Raw genomic sequence first — 15,801 nt, forward strand, 5'->3', positions numbered from 1 at the left:
ATTTTTTTAATGGAAAATCAAAGTTTTTGGGGATTTTAATTTTTCAATTCTTCTTAGTCAAAATTTAGGAGACAGTGCTCTTGAGCTTTCAGTAATCCTCATCTTTCCTCTTGGTAGAAAAATCAATCCTCTCTCTCTGATTATCAATAGGCATTGAGGGAAATCCACTTATCAATAGCAAAATCACACTACATGAAACATTACATAAAAAAACGGGGTGAGGGTTTTTTCGGGGATAGGGAATACGATTCCAAGTGAATAAAGCCTTTCAAACGTAAGCACATTTGGTTAAAATACACGATTATAAGCTTTCGTTCAGCATATGGAGGTAGCTATTGAACAGAATGAAAGGTAAATTAGGATTAAAAGAAAACACAAAATAACAGGTGGATAGATTATAGTAGATGTGCGCAGATCTTTCGTGGTTGATGCTAGTACTCCTAAATATTAAATTTTAAAAAATCAGACATGAAAGAAAAGATAACAAGCAAAAACGATGTGGTAGACAAGGGAGGGGAGGAAGGATGCCACTTGGAGGGAAAATCTTTATACTAAATGAAGGATAAAACAGAGAATTTTCTATAGTCGGTGGTGCCACTGTACACAGTCTCCATAAGAACTTGTTAAACGGTATAATAAAACACCTTTCTACTCTTACGATAAATTAATACTCTTACGATAACTTCAACTGAAGTTATCAAAATCTTGTGTGTTTATCACATCTGCATGGTTAGAGGAAAAATTTATATTATAAACAAATATATTAACCAGGTGAGGGGGCACATGTGTTTCAGTGCACATGTACAGAAATGAATATTTGTAATTACAAGTGACCAAAGAAATTTGCTGAAAGTGTACCTTTACCTTTTGATCTGTCGTAAACTGATTAGGTCCTATAACATTCGGTGCAATTCAATGATAGTATATCTTGGGTAATTGACGTGGCTGAACCAGGAGTCCATCTTTCTATTCTTATTGTAAATTAGCTGAAGTATCTTCAACTGGTGTGACACTCAAGTTTTGCTCCTCGATCCTAGTACAGATTATGAGTCTAAGAAATTTCGCAAATTTTGAAAGGTCATGTTTAACACATGTGTAGCATGGAAGAAGAAGAGACGGGGAAGCTCAGGCTCTAAGTTCTTCTATATATGTAAAATATGCTTCAAAAATACGAAATGAGGCCTTTGATTTTTAAATATATCCCTTCAAAATTTGGCAGATATTATTGCTCAAGAAAACGCTCATGTATACCGGATCATCACATTAGCTTATAGGGAAGTATAGTCTCGCAAGCAAAGGTGCTATTCTCAGTTTGGTAAAAAGATGAACTAATTTTGGTAAAAAGATGAAACAGTAAAATTATATGAAAAGTATAGGAAACCATGGGGTAAATTTTAAAATTCTCAGAATTTTCAAAAAAAAATTGTTTTTACATGTGTCTGCCATAAGAGCCTAAAATATTCAAGGTCATTTCAAATTTTAGAATTTTGGAGGCATCTTTAACTGGTACAAAACTCTTTGCGTCATCCCTATCAGATATGGTGAGCCATGATAAATCACAAAACTTGAGAAGCATCACATTTAGCTTGATCGTAATTTGGAAGACTGAGGAGGCTCACATTTTCATTCATATTAAGCTGTTGAAGCTTTTAATGGGATATGCTTAATGTGAATTGGATGAACATTCAGATGAAGAAGGATTCAACCTCTGACCTACGAGTTTAATCTAAAACTCTTGACCTCTTCCACAATTAAAACTTTTTTTTTAACCCACCTCCTCTCCTTTCGATGGCATCAATAAATAAAAAAAAACTATTTAAACATTTACAAAAAAACTAAATCCCACCTACGCTTTAAATCAAACAGTTCGTGGTAACGAACTATAAGTAAGGAGCGACCCGGCTCAATAGTAACCGAAACTCTAAAAAACGGAATTTTGATACCAATAAATACATGAAAAGTATTAGATTTTTATGCTGATTTCAAATATATAAGTTTAGTTTGACTCTGTCTCACAGCTTTATTTTTTTTTAAATAAAAAACTTTAGTGTAAAGAGCGAGGCGTTGAGGAGGGGACAGCCCCTTTCATATACAGAATAATTTCTGTTCGTTTTAAGTTTTAATCTCGCTCCTTACTTTCAGTTAAAAAAAAAACTTGTTTTTTTTTAGTTAATTACATACAAATGGCAGCCGAAGAGTGGTCTTAGCATTATTGTACTACTACCTCTAAAAACTACTATAATGTTTCTATGTTTTTATTAGGACCCTGCGGTGCCACTGTTGAACTTACATAAGTCTCAAATTTTAGGACGTGTCCAGCGATTTCAAAACAGCGGGACATTTTTTTTTTTGATAAATCTAATTGGCTCATGTAATTTAATGTAAACTAATTTCATATTGTTACTTTTGTTATGCTGTCTTAGACAAACTGATCGATTTATTACTTACTTCTGTAAGTCCCAACTATCCTCGTGAGAAGCTTGGTGGCCCCTAATCGTGCCAGCTCATTCGTCAAGACTCGATTCTTCGTTCTATCTGTTACAGTAAGTGATAACTGGTCTATGTTAACGTTGACACATTTCTCCATCCATCTATTTTGGGGTCTGCCCCGTGAACAAAGACCATAAAGAGAATTCTTTATTATAGTTGGCAAACTGTCAAATTAGAATTTTCCACTTTTTTCAATAAAATATATTCCTAATTTAAAATTATAATATATGAGATAATATTTTGTTTAAAATTCAACTAAAACAAGCCAAGACAGGACGAATTGGATTATGACTGCATTTCTTTAATAGACATCTTGGTGTTCGCACTTAATATTGATTAGTATCTTGAACGTTCAACCTGTCGGGGTACTCTTAAAATTCCTGGGCCCTGCTGTATTTGGAGTTTAATTTTTTTATTATTTGCTACGTATACTTGCTTGTCTCCTTATATTTGATGTTGTAATTGAATTTTATAGCATGACTTTCTCATCACTTATTGTTCCGGCAATTAATTAAAAAAAACTCAAAGTCATAACTAGACTAGGAAGACTACGGGCCTAATAGTTTTAACTGCCTCTTGCAAGTCTGCGGTATGCCTTCTCTCGAAGATTTTATTGCGTAAACCTGTAATAAACACGCACATCTTGAAAAAAAAATGAAGCAGGCAGGAAACAAAATTTTCATAACAGTCCAGAAATGCCCTAAGGTCCAGACTGATCTGAAACCACCTGGGTTCTAGAAGTATGGGCAAAGTTGAACTCATCAATGATTAGAGATAATAAAATCTACAAAGTCTGATCACGAATGATGGTGCCAGATTGTCCGTAGCTAACAAATACCCCACTGAGCCTCGGAAGTCCTGTTACCTAGAATTGCCAAGAGTAAGCACGTACAGGCTGAATCGAGAAAAAAAGTTCGAAAAAAAAGGAAACTAAAAGTGCAACATCACAGAAAATGTTATCAAAGACAAATATTTTCCAGAAACTTGAAAGACCATAAGCTCCCAGAATTTTTTCTTCTCGTCAGCCGAAAATTTTGAAGTTATTATCCATCCTTAGTGCCCCGTCGAGCAAACCCTTGTATTGAGCACACCTTTGCCTTGGGGGGGGGGGATAACAGATAATCAAGATACATACGGTTTCTTCATTTTTAGGGTTTAACCTGGCCTTTAAGACATATCAGTCAAGAAACTATTCCTTTGATTAATTCACCAGTGCATGACCTACTTCAGGAGACGAGCACGCGACTTTTAGAGATGGCCATCCGATGGGTTAAGTGGCTTGCACCTTTTCAGTCCATCTCAGAGTCAGACCAGGTACGCAGAATAATAGCATCGACAAAGTGGTAATATCAAGCGTACTTTTTCTTCTTTTTGCAGCAGGCTTGGTTTCAATATCAGATCCTGTATTAATAAAACTAAACGAAGGCAAACAGGAAACATAATTCAATTCTACTGAAAAGCAAATTTGTCCACCCTTTAAACTGTCTTTTATTACTAACTTTTTCGTTGTCTGCAAATCTTTCAGTTTAATTCATTTTAGAAGTGGTCATTTTAGAAAGTTTTTCGATAGTTTTTTTTATTTTAGAAAGTCTTTTTTTGAAACAATCTATATCACCAATTCACTTTTCTGTTGAATTTTTATTTGGCTTTTAGGCAACCTTAACTTATCTTTACCGTAAAGAGGGGCAGAAACTCCTTCGCACTTAAGGTAATTCTGCCCATTTTTGACTTCCACCCGTTTACTTCCATGTAAACATTTGTTAAAACTTTTTTTGATACTTCTTTCTCTAATTGCGATGAAAAGTAAAAAAAAATATACTTTTCTCCCTTTTACTCATAAAAATTAGCATCTCTTAGGATTAAAACGAAAGCGTGGAACGGTCATAATATAGAAACGTGTCCACCCTTTCAGTTTTAAAAATATTTTAGTTTTACTAGATTGATTAAAGTATTTTTTTAAAGTTTTGTTTTAACTTTACTCTTTCTAGTAAATTTTAATCAATCTCAGGAAAGAAAAAAAAATGTTTTTACACTTCATTCGTACGATCGAAACTGTATGCTAATCGATCTTGCGTGTAAAATTTCATTCCTTGATCAATCCCACCCCACCCCTCTTTGAGACAATAGCCATAGCACTTCTGTGCATTACGGGTGCCATAGTGCCAAAGCATTACTTGCAAAGTCTAATTCACATGAATGTTCAGCAAAAAATTTACGTCTAACCATATTCATTGTCTATCAATCAGTTTCTTTCCTCTTTTATGAGCAGCCCTGATTGATCCAAAGTAATGAAATCAAAGATTATAAATTTATGTCTAGATGAGCAAAGGTGTGAACGTAGTTTTAATAAATATTTGATTTTTTTTAATATTTTATATCTTTTAGCGATTTGATCCTCTAAAGAGTTGAATGTATACATAAAGGGGTGCAGCACTATTTTTATTTTCAACTTAATTTTGGTTTGTTTCAAATTCCCACTCGTTCAGATGGGTGTTAGAAATGTAAGTTAAAAATTAGCAAAACTATGTAAAAAATGAGCGCACTCGGCGTACTCCCTTTATTTCTTTTATATATGCTTGGGTAAAAATTGACCTAAACAACTTCTTAAGAGAAGTAAGAATATTCGGGAATGCACAATTTATTTCTTGAAACTCCACGCACCCGCCATTCCCGCAAGAAAACGTGTCTGACCTGAAATTTCAAATATTTGTCTATAAACAGTTCAAGTTTAGCAGATTGTACAAATGTTTAGCAATGACACGTTTTAAAAGATGACAAATGTTTTAGCGGTTGAAAAAAAATCAAATCTGTAAACCCCCCCCCGCCCCAACTGAAAGCATTTCCAAACCTTGAGATTTCATAAAAGACTTTTAGATGGTCTTAACATCTTTGGCTAACTAAAAAATTTTGCCCAGGGGTGCTTTGGCCATATTCTAGTACAAATTGGCATTAATTCAAACAAAACGATTAGAAAAGCATTATGATTGTCCCCATGTCTTTTTTTAAAAGGGTATTAGAACTCAATTTTTTTTAATGAGCCATCTTCAAAGTTTATAGGACCCCAGCTCAACATAATCAGCCGTATTGAAAAAGAAACAAATAAACTCGCATCCTCGACCATCGTTCTATAGAAAGATACGAAATTTCGTATATTTGCAAGTAAAGGCTGAAACTTTTTATCTGAACTCTTTCGACATACAATTCGATAGATTAATTCACAACAAATTTGCATTTCCCTTTCTTCCAAATTCAAAACTGAGTTTTTAAAACGAAAATGCTTGATTTGCGTTGCACATTTGGATCAGAACAAAAAGTATATGCATATTTATTTCCATAATTGCTTCTTTTTTGCAGCTTTGGTTACAACTGATTATGATATTCCTTTTTTCACCGTTCATTACATAGAACAATTTTGCAAAAAAATAAAACTTAATTCTTGAAAACTTAATACTAAATTAAATTTATAAATTTATTATGCATAGACTGTTTTCAAAACTCCGATTTCTATAGTTTTGGTCACCATTGGTGATTACTCACCAATCACCATGGCTAATTACCATGAACAGTTTCGTAATATTCTCAAATTACGGACGATATTAAGAAAGACATTTCTAAACATATGACGTGGTAGATCCCAAAATCAATTCAATTGATAATGTACAAAGTGACAAAACTAGAAACGAATTGCAAGAGATATTTTAAGCACAGATACGATAAACTCGTCATACACGTATAATAATATATACTCCTAGATGGTAATATTTACAATAAAACCTGTCTCCCGGAACTCAATTATAATTAATAACAATTAATAAACCGTCATTAGTTAATTTCCAAGCCACCAGGTAACAAGATTATAAACGGTTTGTAACGTATAGAAAGACAAGAAAGCTAACCTGTTGTATGTATTGCAAGTATTTTAGACCACAATGCCTCTCTATGTACAGTTGAAACGGAAATACATTAATAATTGGAAAAATTCTTCACAAGACAGCGAAAAATTAAACAAAAATGCCTACGCAAAAATAAAAACATCTTGTTTTACCGGAGAAATTGACAAATAGACATTAGTAGAAATTTTCTAAAGAACGGAAAAAAAATATTGCCAAAATTGTTGCTAAAATTTTTGTTAGTGCAAAAGAAACGTATCAGTTAGTTAACAGTATTGTATTTTCCTTTCTAGATCACCCTCCTCGAGAATACTTGGTCAGAATTGTTTCTTTTGACCTTATCCCATTGGTCGGCTCCATGGGATTTAAGTCCGCTTCTCACAGCCCGTCATTCAACTATTCGACACCAACTGCCAGATCAGCTTGTGATCCAAGCAGAGCTGAACACTATACAGGTGAAATTGTTCCTATTTACGTTACTTTTTGTGCCCTAAGGTCCATCATCGGAATAATACTTTTTTCTTAATTTCTTGAGCCTATTCTCCTCTCTTGAAATAAATTCCAACAAAGGGAATCCAAAAATTCCAGCCTGAAATCCAAAATGGATATTTTCCCAAAGTATGTTGGAGTTTCCGTGTCTAAAGTGAAAGGATGTATTTGACATGATATTTTCAGAAACTAATCGTTTATTATCCTCTTTGAGTTCTCTTGTGGGGTTTAACTCTATAAAAGTATTAGGAGGGTTGTATTTTAACCACCTTTTTTCATTCAGCACATACACCTAGCTTTATACGAGAGCAGTGACCATAAGAAAAGAATGTAAGGTATCTAACGTCAAAACTAAAGACCGTATGCAGGGGGGAGGGGCTGCCGGGTTTTAACCCTCCCAAACTTTTTTTCCAAGTTTTTGGTGTGATTTTTGTACCCCCCCCCCCCAAAAAAAAGGTTTATATTCACCAACCGATTTACTGATGTATTATACAAATTTTAATAACTGAAGCAAGATTAGGAAGGACGTTTTTGAATTACAAGCTAGCTCCCAATCTCAGGAAAATAGTTCATAATAAACAAAATATAATATACAAACTTATTGCTAGATTTAAATGAAAATTTAACCTCAAAATGTAAATGAAAAATACGTGTCATTTTTATTAATACTTCTTGTGATTGTTGATACTTATTATTAGTTATTATTAAAACTTATTATAGTTATCAATAATACTTATAATAACTTGTGAATTTTTATTCAGGAGTTTATGGCGAGATACCGAGAACTAGCACCTGACTTGAGTGAAAACGGATGCCTAAAGGCTCTCGCTGTCTTTAAATCTGGTGAGTATTTTTTTCCTGTAAAATTACACACAAGGATTTGCACTGCAGCAATGCCCACAGTAGTCACATATATATGTTAAATATACGATTATATATATATATATATATATATATATATATATATATATATATATATATATATATATATATATATATATATATATATATATATATATATATATATATATATATATATATATATATATATATATATATATATATATATATATATATATATATATATATATATATATATATATATATATATATATATATATATATATATATATATATATATATATATATATGCATAGCGCCAGGGGACCATCATTTGCTCGGTGAAGTAAATTTTAGATATAACAACTAAGTCTGGTGTATCCCCCCCATCCCACACGGAGATGCGTACCCCAATAGCCTGATTTACACAAGAAAAAGATTTTTTACAAATATAAAAAGGAGAAGGTGTTTTCAGACTCTAGGGTTGATTCTACTCTTCCAATTAGCATCTCTGAAATGTGCAGAGGCTGGAAGATTTTGTCCCTTTTCTGGGTTGCTTATAATAAACGCCATGGAGTTTTACAAACGACAAAAATAGAACCAAACCCAAAAGAAAATTTCTACGTCTACACAAAGACATATATAAAAACCCCATAATATATTATGAAATAGCTTAGCTTGTATACAAAAATTATAATTTCGGTAATAATCGTTTACTCTCTCCTTTGCCAGGTTTATGAAAACAAAGATTGATTTAGTAATCGTTCATCAGGCACCGTTTTAAGTTGGAATCATCATAGGACTTTATTTCTGCCCGTCTAAAGGTTTATAACAGGAAATCAAGCATCGCTCGGTGAAACAAACTCACGGTCTGTTCGTAAATTGGTGCCCCTGAACTCCAAAAAGTAAAAACAAATTTACTTTACTAAAAATCCAGTCTGAAATCATACTAAATTTAGCTGAATATCTTGCTAAAAACCCTTCCAAAGTTCAATTGACTATGTCAACTAAAATTAATATAATACAAAAGTAACTCAATCTAGAACCTTTGACTATCTTAATGTCTCTGATTATCTTCCTAGTTAGTTTCTATAGTTTTATTCTGACATCTCTTTCATTCGTTAGTGGAATATTTTAACTGCGTCAAAAAATTTGATCCGACATCACTTTCTAGGCCTACACAGAAAGACAGCTTAATTTAGATATGCCATGTTTTACGGATAATAGGTTGCCAAAGATTACTCATTTTAACCATTCGGCCCTCCAAAGGTAAAAGTACGTATCTACACTTTTCATTATTTCGATAAATCACGGCTCAAAGTTTGAGTACTTTTGAGAGCTTCAAATACGGTTTACGGTGAAACTGGACACTGGCTAATTCTGGAAATTAGTTAAATAGGTAAACAAATATGGGGATTTCATATTTTTAAGTAAAATTTTCTATTATTACTGCCCCGAAGCCTGAAACAGTAGATACGTACTTTTACCATTGGACCGTTACTCATATAAAGAGGCGCTCTCAAAAGGTAAAAGTGCGTATATGACATATACGTACTTTTACCTTTGACTCGAGACTCGAATTCGAATGAAGTCCCAAAGGTAAAAGTCTGTATAAAACATAAAACGCACTTTTACTCTGCCCAAAACCCCGTATCTATGACGTATACCGAAGGTAAAACCACGTATGAAGCATGTACAACAAGTCATTTTTTTATTCAAATAATTAGAAGTTAAAAAATAAAAAAAATAAAAAGAAATCACTGAAATACTGCAGGCAGCTAAGAAACACAGCCGTGCTTCAGCAAATCGACAGAAGCTGTTGATGAAGGCATAGTGCGCCAAAATGTACGGCGATTCTCATTCATAAAAGGTACAAGTTTTTCTAAGATGGCCTTTTTCTTTTCTGGCTTTACCCCCTTGCGCCAAGAATCGGATCTGGCAAAGGATACTTTGCCTCTTTGATTGTACTAACCAGCTTTTTTGGCACAAAACTTAGACTCTTTTCTTCACCCTCAGGGCTAGTTTTATAGAACAGTTCTGTTTTTCCCTTCTTAAAACAGACCTCACTGAACTCATCAATGGTCACGCCCAAGTTCTTCATGACGATGCCAGGAGCTTTTAAGCTTTTCCACTGGCAAAAGTCTTCTATGTCCATTTTCACGACTTTCGTGAATTTTCTACTTTTTTCTATGGTGTCGCACAAATCCTCAAAGTCAAGAACATCCCTTTTTCGAATTCGAGACTCAATTGATCCGTGTATGGAGTCAGCCCCCATGTGCGTATGGCCTTTCACTAGATACTTGATACGAATCGTTTCAGGTCCTCCTTCACTGTTGACTATCAGTACAAATTCACTAAAAATTGTCCAATTTTTGTTCTGGGCACAACAATTGTCAGTATAAAAAATGAAGTGCAAGATATCCCTATTCATCTTTAAGACCTTGTGGAAGGCACTACCTATATCAGGTGCATCACGTCCTTGTCGAGATTCGTTCCAAACAACGCAAAGGTTCTGGTTTTGTTGGGTGGCCTTAACGGGGGCAAACGTCTCATTAAAACACACGAGTCTTGATAGAAAAAAGGCCTCCTTTCTGCTGTGCATGATGGGAAGCAATAACACTTTTTGTAGGTCCACGGTGAACAACATGGTAGTTGAATCTTTTTCGTATTTCTGCTTATCTTCAGAAAATGCTTTTGAAACCTGTTCAACAAGATCTATGTGCTTTCTGTACAGTTCAGTCTCTTTCTCGGTTGCCTCACCATTTGTACCAGGAGTTCTCGCAGCCCCTACTTTCTCTTTTAATAGTGTGCAAATGTCACAGCTGTCACTTTGGGGCATGCACAATGATACTTTCATACCATTAAGAATCTTCCTATATGTCTCATCACAGATTTTATTTGCTGGATATTTTTCATTAAAGTCTTCTGCCATAAATTTGTAGCTCAAATCACGAGAAAGGTACCGAACATTTGGAGCGTGAGCTCGACGATAGTGTGGAATTGCTGGCTGAAAGCTTTCAATGTGCTGCATCACAAGGCTTCGATCAACTTTGTTTGGTGGCCCTGCCACTTTATGGCCCCTTCCGTCCTTGAGCTCATTCCCAAGAGCATCCCTTTCAATTTTTGACTTGATTGTAAAAATCACTCTGTCATTCTTGCCTAATCCTAGACAACCAAGGAATGTAGACTTGCAAACTGGCAAGTTTTCAACTTTTGGGGTAAGTGTGGGGACGTCATTCGAATTTCTGGGAAGGCTGTACCTAACTGTAGTTTTTTTTCTACACGCAGCTTCTGGGGCAATAGTCCTTCTTTTAACTGGTAGGAATGTCAGCAAAGAAGCGAGCCACATTTGTCTTGATTTATATTCTTTGCTCCAACATGTGTCATAAATTTTCCTGAATTCTACACTGGAAAACTTCAAACATGAGTTTGTACATTTGTTAGATTTACAGCCAGGTTCGTCAGGAAATGGATACTTCTTAACATCTCTTTCAAATTTATCTTTTTCTGAGCGAACTCGTTTTGGAGTAAGGTCAACAATAGACCTTCCTTCTCCTCCACCATTTTCTTCACGTCTATTTTCTCTATCTTGTCCCACAGACCTTGCTGCTACAGCGTCAATTACACACATGACATGGTCTGAGGAATCAGGTTCACAAACAGCATTGTTGCTTTCATTAGATGGTTGATTGTCCAAATTTAGCTGGTCATCTTGGGTCTCATAAGCTGCTGCATCCGAAGCCGAATCTTCCAAGGGCAGGAAAGGATCGGTAGGAAAATGGATCAGATTGTACTCTGGATGATCTGATGTAAGATCATTACTGACCGAAAGAGGAACTAAATCTGTAAAGAGCTTTCTCCTCTTCTTCAAAGTTGTCTGCCTGTCATCATCAGAAGACCCAAATGTCCCTTCAACGTCCTCCCAGTCAATATCAGACTCATCACTATCACCTCTACTTAAATCTTCTTTTTCGAATTCTTCATCAGCAAAGTGTTTTAACTGTGCCTTAGTTTTAGCTTCTCCATCAGTGGTGTCCCTTGATCGAGAATGTCCAGAAAAATTGGGTGATATGTCTGTTGTTTGATTTATCTGGATGATTTCTGGGGGGGAACAGGAACTAGCTCCTCGTTGCTCTTCACTGGAAGATGGCAAGTCGGTATTTGAAGTTGATGCCTCATTTGTACTTGCTTGACATGCCAATGTCCTGAAAAATTGGAATTCTAAGAACTTGTTATCAACCTTGATTATCTCAGATGAAAGAGGGGGTTCTAGGGCTATTTTGATACATTTTTTTTTGTTTCTAAGGTAAGCAATATTTAGAGGCCCTCAATTTTTTCTCAATGTAGTAATAGTTGACCAAACTAATCCCTGATTATCTCAGATGACAGAAAAGGTTCTAGGGGTTATTTTGATGCATCCCTTGTTTTTTATTTTATTTCAAAGGTAAGTCATGTTTGTAGGCAATACTAAAAAAATGGCTTTAGGTGGTTGGTTGGTAATTTGGTATGACGCTGCTCTCCTGTACTAATTCGACAGCTACATAGCTAGCTGTGTAAACTGGTTGTAGCGGGTCTGTTGTACCTACCTGGTAGTACAGATGGGGTTTTACCAGAGGGTTTAGGCCTACTTGGAGAAAAGGTTCCAAAATAGCATGAAGCAAAATTTTCTTACCTTAAATCTCTTTCCTTTTGTATAACCAACGCTCTCTGTAAATTTAGAAAGCCTCTTGACATTCTATGCCAGTACTCTTTAATAGCTCAGAGTTGCTGGTTGTTCAGCTCTGCTCTGGTAAACAAACAATGATGATTGTGCTGAATCATGACATATACGTACTTTGACCTTTGGTTTCCTTTCTCATTTTAATGTGCCGGCCAAAGGCAAAAGTACGTACCAAGGGTGAAAGTACGTATCTACACAGATACGTACTTTTACCTTTGGATGCGCCCAGAAATTTTTCAGATACGTACTTTATCCATATGCTATTTCCGTTAATATTTGGACTAGAGCCTTCTTACATATACCATTCGATTCAGCACATTTTTTTTAGTATGGTGGTGGCATTAAGTCGAGAAGTGAAAAATTGTGCATATACGTACTTTTACCTTTGGAGGGCCGCATTCATCTGGGGCCAAAGGAACAGCCTGTCTTCCTCAAACGGAATGGAAAGTGATCATAAAAAAAGGAAAACGGAACTTCTTGGGAAGCGAAAAGAGTGAAACTTTTAACAGAATAGGGCAGAGAAGGAACGTCCTTAGCTGCGTTGATATCAGGCAGCTTGGTGCTGGAATAAGTTTTTAGTAGTAGTATTTCACAGCCACCCTCACATCATGGGTATCCGTTATACTGTCGAAATTTCCCCAGCTTAATCATAATATTCTATGTATCTCTTGAATGTAAACTTAATGCACCGTCAAAGGAGCACTCTTCTATTAGTGTCATAGGCATGCCCTTCTTCAGCTAACAAGAGCTAAAATGTACATAATCTTAAACATTTCTTGTTTCTATTTTAAACCCTCCACTTTCAACAATGTGTACATTTAAAGCAGAGTCGATTTCTAGAAGAACTGGTGATTGCCGAAACTTGGAATTCGTTGTTGTGTATCGGAATTTAAGTTTACTTGCTTGCTATAGTAAGACCATGCTAAACATGATTAAAGTTTACTTATAGTACTTGAAAGATCTCAGATATACACTCACTAGTAAAACAGGATGCATCTAGGGGTCTTAAGTAAAACTTAAGTGCTTATATTGAAGTTTCTATCAGAATTTAAATTGATTCTGAACACACTATATGTAAACATGTCACTGAATTTTGTAACAATATGCTGAAGTTATTAAAATTTCAAAAATTAAATCGATGCTTGTCAAAGCAGTAATAATGGACATTTGATTTATTCTACATGTAATTGTAGTAGGTTATACTTTCAATTAAAAAAAAAATTAGCTTGAGACTTTGAAAGTACTATCTTGCATCATATACGTTGACAGAGATAGGACCTCCGACCCTACTCCCCTGAATCATAACTTATTTATGAGTTACAAGTTTTGTGAATAATTTTATGTGATTTATAGAATCACCAGCTTTATAGAATCACTTGATTTCTTTAACTAAAAAATCCCTCCTTTTCTCAAAATAAGTTTATTTGTGCGCTGGCCACCCAATTCTTAGAAAACGCTTTATAGTGGCAAACCGTAAAACATAAGATGAACGAAACTGAAAGCTTTGTCGCAAACAGTCAGCTTTCTTATAAGAAATTCGAGCAATAAGTTACTTATAACTCACTCAAAATTTTTAATTTTAGGTATCTCTGGTATTAGTTCTCCACATGCAATTGAAGCTCTTCAACATCAGGCTCAAATAGTTCTTAGTGATTATTCTCGCCAGAGACATCCGAGACAACTGACGAGATGTGGAAGACTCCTGCTTCTTCTTCCGTGTTTACGGCTTGTCAGATCTTCCACTGTTACTGCATTGTTTTTTAGACCAGTGAATGGTAGAGCATTTAATCAGTCAGTTATTAACCTATATAAGCAAGAAAAATAGATATGCCCTTTTTGTGTTCAGTAGACTTTTAAGGGTAAATTCTAAATGTCGGAGCAGGGTTTCACGGTTTAATAGGATTTTACATGAAGGATTTTCTTGCTAGCTTTAAAGGCTGGCAGGGAACCGGAATTTTATTTTCTCTTCCTTAAAATTGTGAGCTTAGTAGCGGGAATTCAAAAGGCGATAATTTACATTCTTACTTAAGAAGCCGACATTTGTAAAAAGCTGACATTTTTTTCGGTATCCAAGATACGCTGAAAACAATTTTGAAATTAAAAGCTCTACTTTCCAACTATTTCTGAGAGTGAGAAAAGACAATGTATTTTTAAAGTAAAAACTGTTTTAAGATCTTGACAACCAAACAAGATAGCACAAACCGGATAAACCAATCAATAGATCTTACTTAGTTAAATGCGTGGAGTGTAACTAATTTTTACAGAAAAATAGTGACACATTACACATTTTGAACTAGTGCAGCCGAGCCACAAACGAGAAGAGGCACATATCCAATCGTTTAAGACTAAGTGCACAACCTTTGTATTCTTAATTTTAGCATTGCCCTTTTCAATAGTACAAACCATTTGGCAGTCAGACATATCATTTTCACGCCCTGCGATGTGCTCTTAATTCTTTATGTCTTTAAGTCTCATCTGCAGCCATGGATTCAATATGATTTCTTTGAGAATACAACAAAATGCTCTTTTCTAGAAAACTGTTTTGCAGTCTTAAATTATTTGTTGAGTTTATTATTCTGTTTCTTAAGTTTCTAGTCTAACTTGTTTCGAAGTTTTCCTATTTGTAACTTGTTCTAGTCCAGCTTGGTATAATTTATTATTTATGTACCTGAATTTTATGATTTGGAATGTTTAATCTAGAATAAAGAGCTTCTTTTTGGCCATCATTTAGTAAGATGACCACAGTTTCTTTATACATTAGGTTCCCGTGTTTTGGAATAACGGCTGTCAAAATCAAAACCTAGTATTTACGAATAAAACATATGAAATGGAACGTGTTTTGATTTTAAAAGGCCGACACGGGGCTGCTATGTTATGAAAAGAAATTTTCAAAGGAGAGAAGACCATAGGTTGCTGAGTTTTCATTAAAATCAAGGTAACGAAAAGATATCTTAGAAAAAGTTGTCAGACTTGCAATTATTTTAAATTGGCGAAGCATGGATGGCGAGAATTCATTTTAAATTATAAAAAAACTAATTATGTTATAAACTAATTGGTGGTATTTCTTAACATATGAGGGTCTTCATTTGGCATTTTATAGATAAAATAGACCTTTTCACAGATTCTCGATTTTGCCATCATTTTCCAAAAATAAGCACGAATCACTGAGAAATTAAGCTATGAAATGCTTGGAAAATTCCAACCAATATTAGATTTGATTAAGCAGACCGTTATTGAAAAAATTGTGATTTTTTGACACTAGCAATCAAATCATTGAATCACAAGCAGTATAAATTTTTAAATTTTGGAGCGCAGCAAATTATGTTACTTCTCAAAGATTAAACGCAAGTTTAAAAAGCATTCGCTAATTTT

At 34.6% G+C, this 15,801-nt stretch overlaps 1 protein-coding gene across 2 annotated transcripts in view; it reads left to right on the plus strand.

The window, feature by feature from the left end:
• LOC148956566 (nuclear receptor subfamily 2 group E member 1-like) overlaps nt 1-15,142 on the plus strand; it is an 85,162-nt gene extending 70,020 nt beyond the window's left edge. For both annotated transcript variants that reach the window (XM_089085964.1, XM_089085965.1), the window contains 4 exons: nt 3,643-3,804; nt 6,674-6,835; nt 7,631-7,712; nt 14,013-15,142. In XM_089085964.1, coding sequence (XP_088942090.1) covers nt 3,643-3,804; nt 6,674-6,835; nt 7,631-7,712; nt 14,013-14,254 — 648 coding nt within the window. In that variant the 3' untranslated portion in view covers nt 14,255-15,142. The remainder of the gene's footprint in view (nt 1-3,642; nt 3,805-6,673; nt 6,836-7,630; nt 7,713-14,012) is intronic.
• The last annotated feature ends 659 nt before the right edge of the window (nt 15,143-15,801 follow it).

The sequence above is a fragment of the Artemia sp. Qi Xiang Cuo genome, chromosome 1 (assembly GCF_049724085.1).
Source record: "Artemia sp. Qi Xiang Cuo chromosome 1, ASM4972408v1, whole genome shotgun sequence".
Lineage (NCBI taxonomy): Eukaryota > Metazoa > Arthropoda > Branchiopoda > Anostraca > Artemiidae > Artemia > Artemia sp. Qi Xiang Cuo.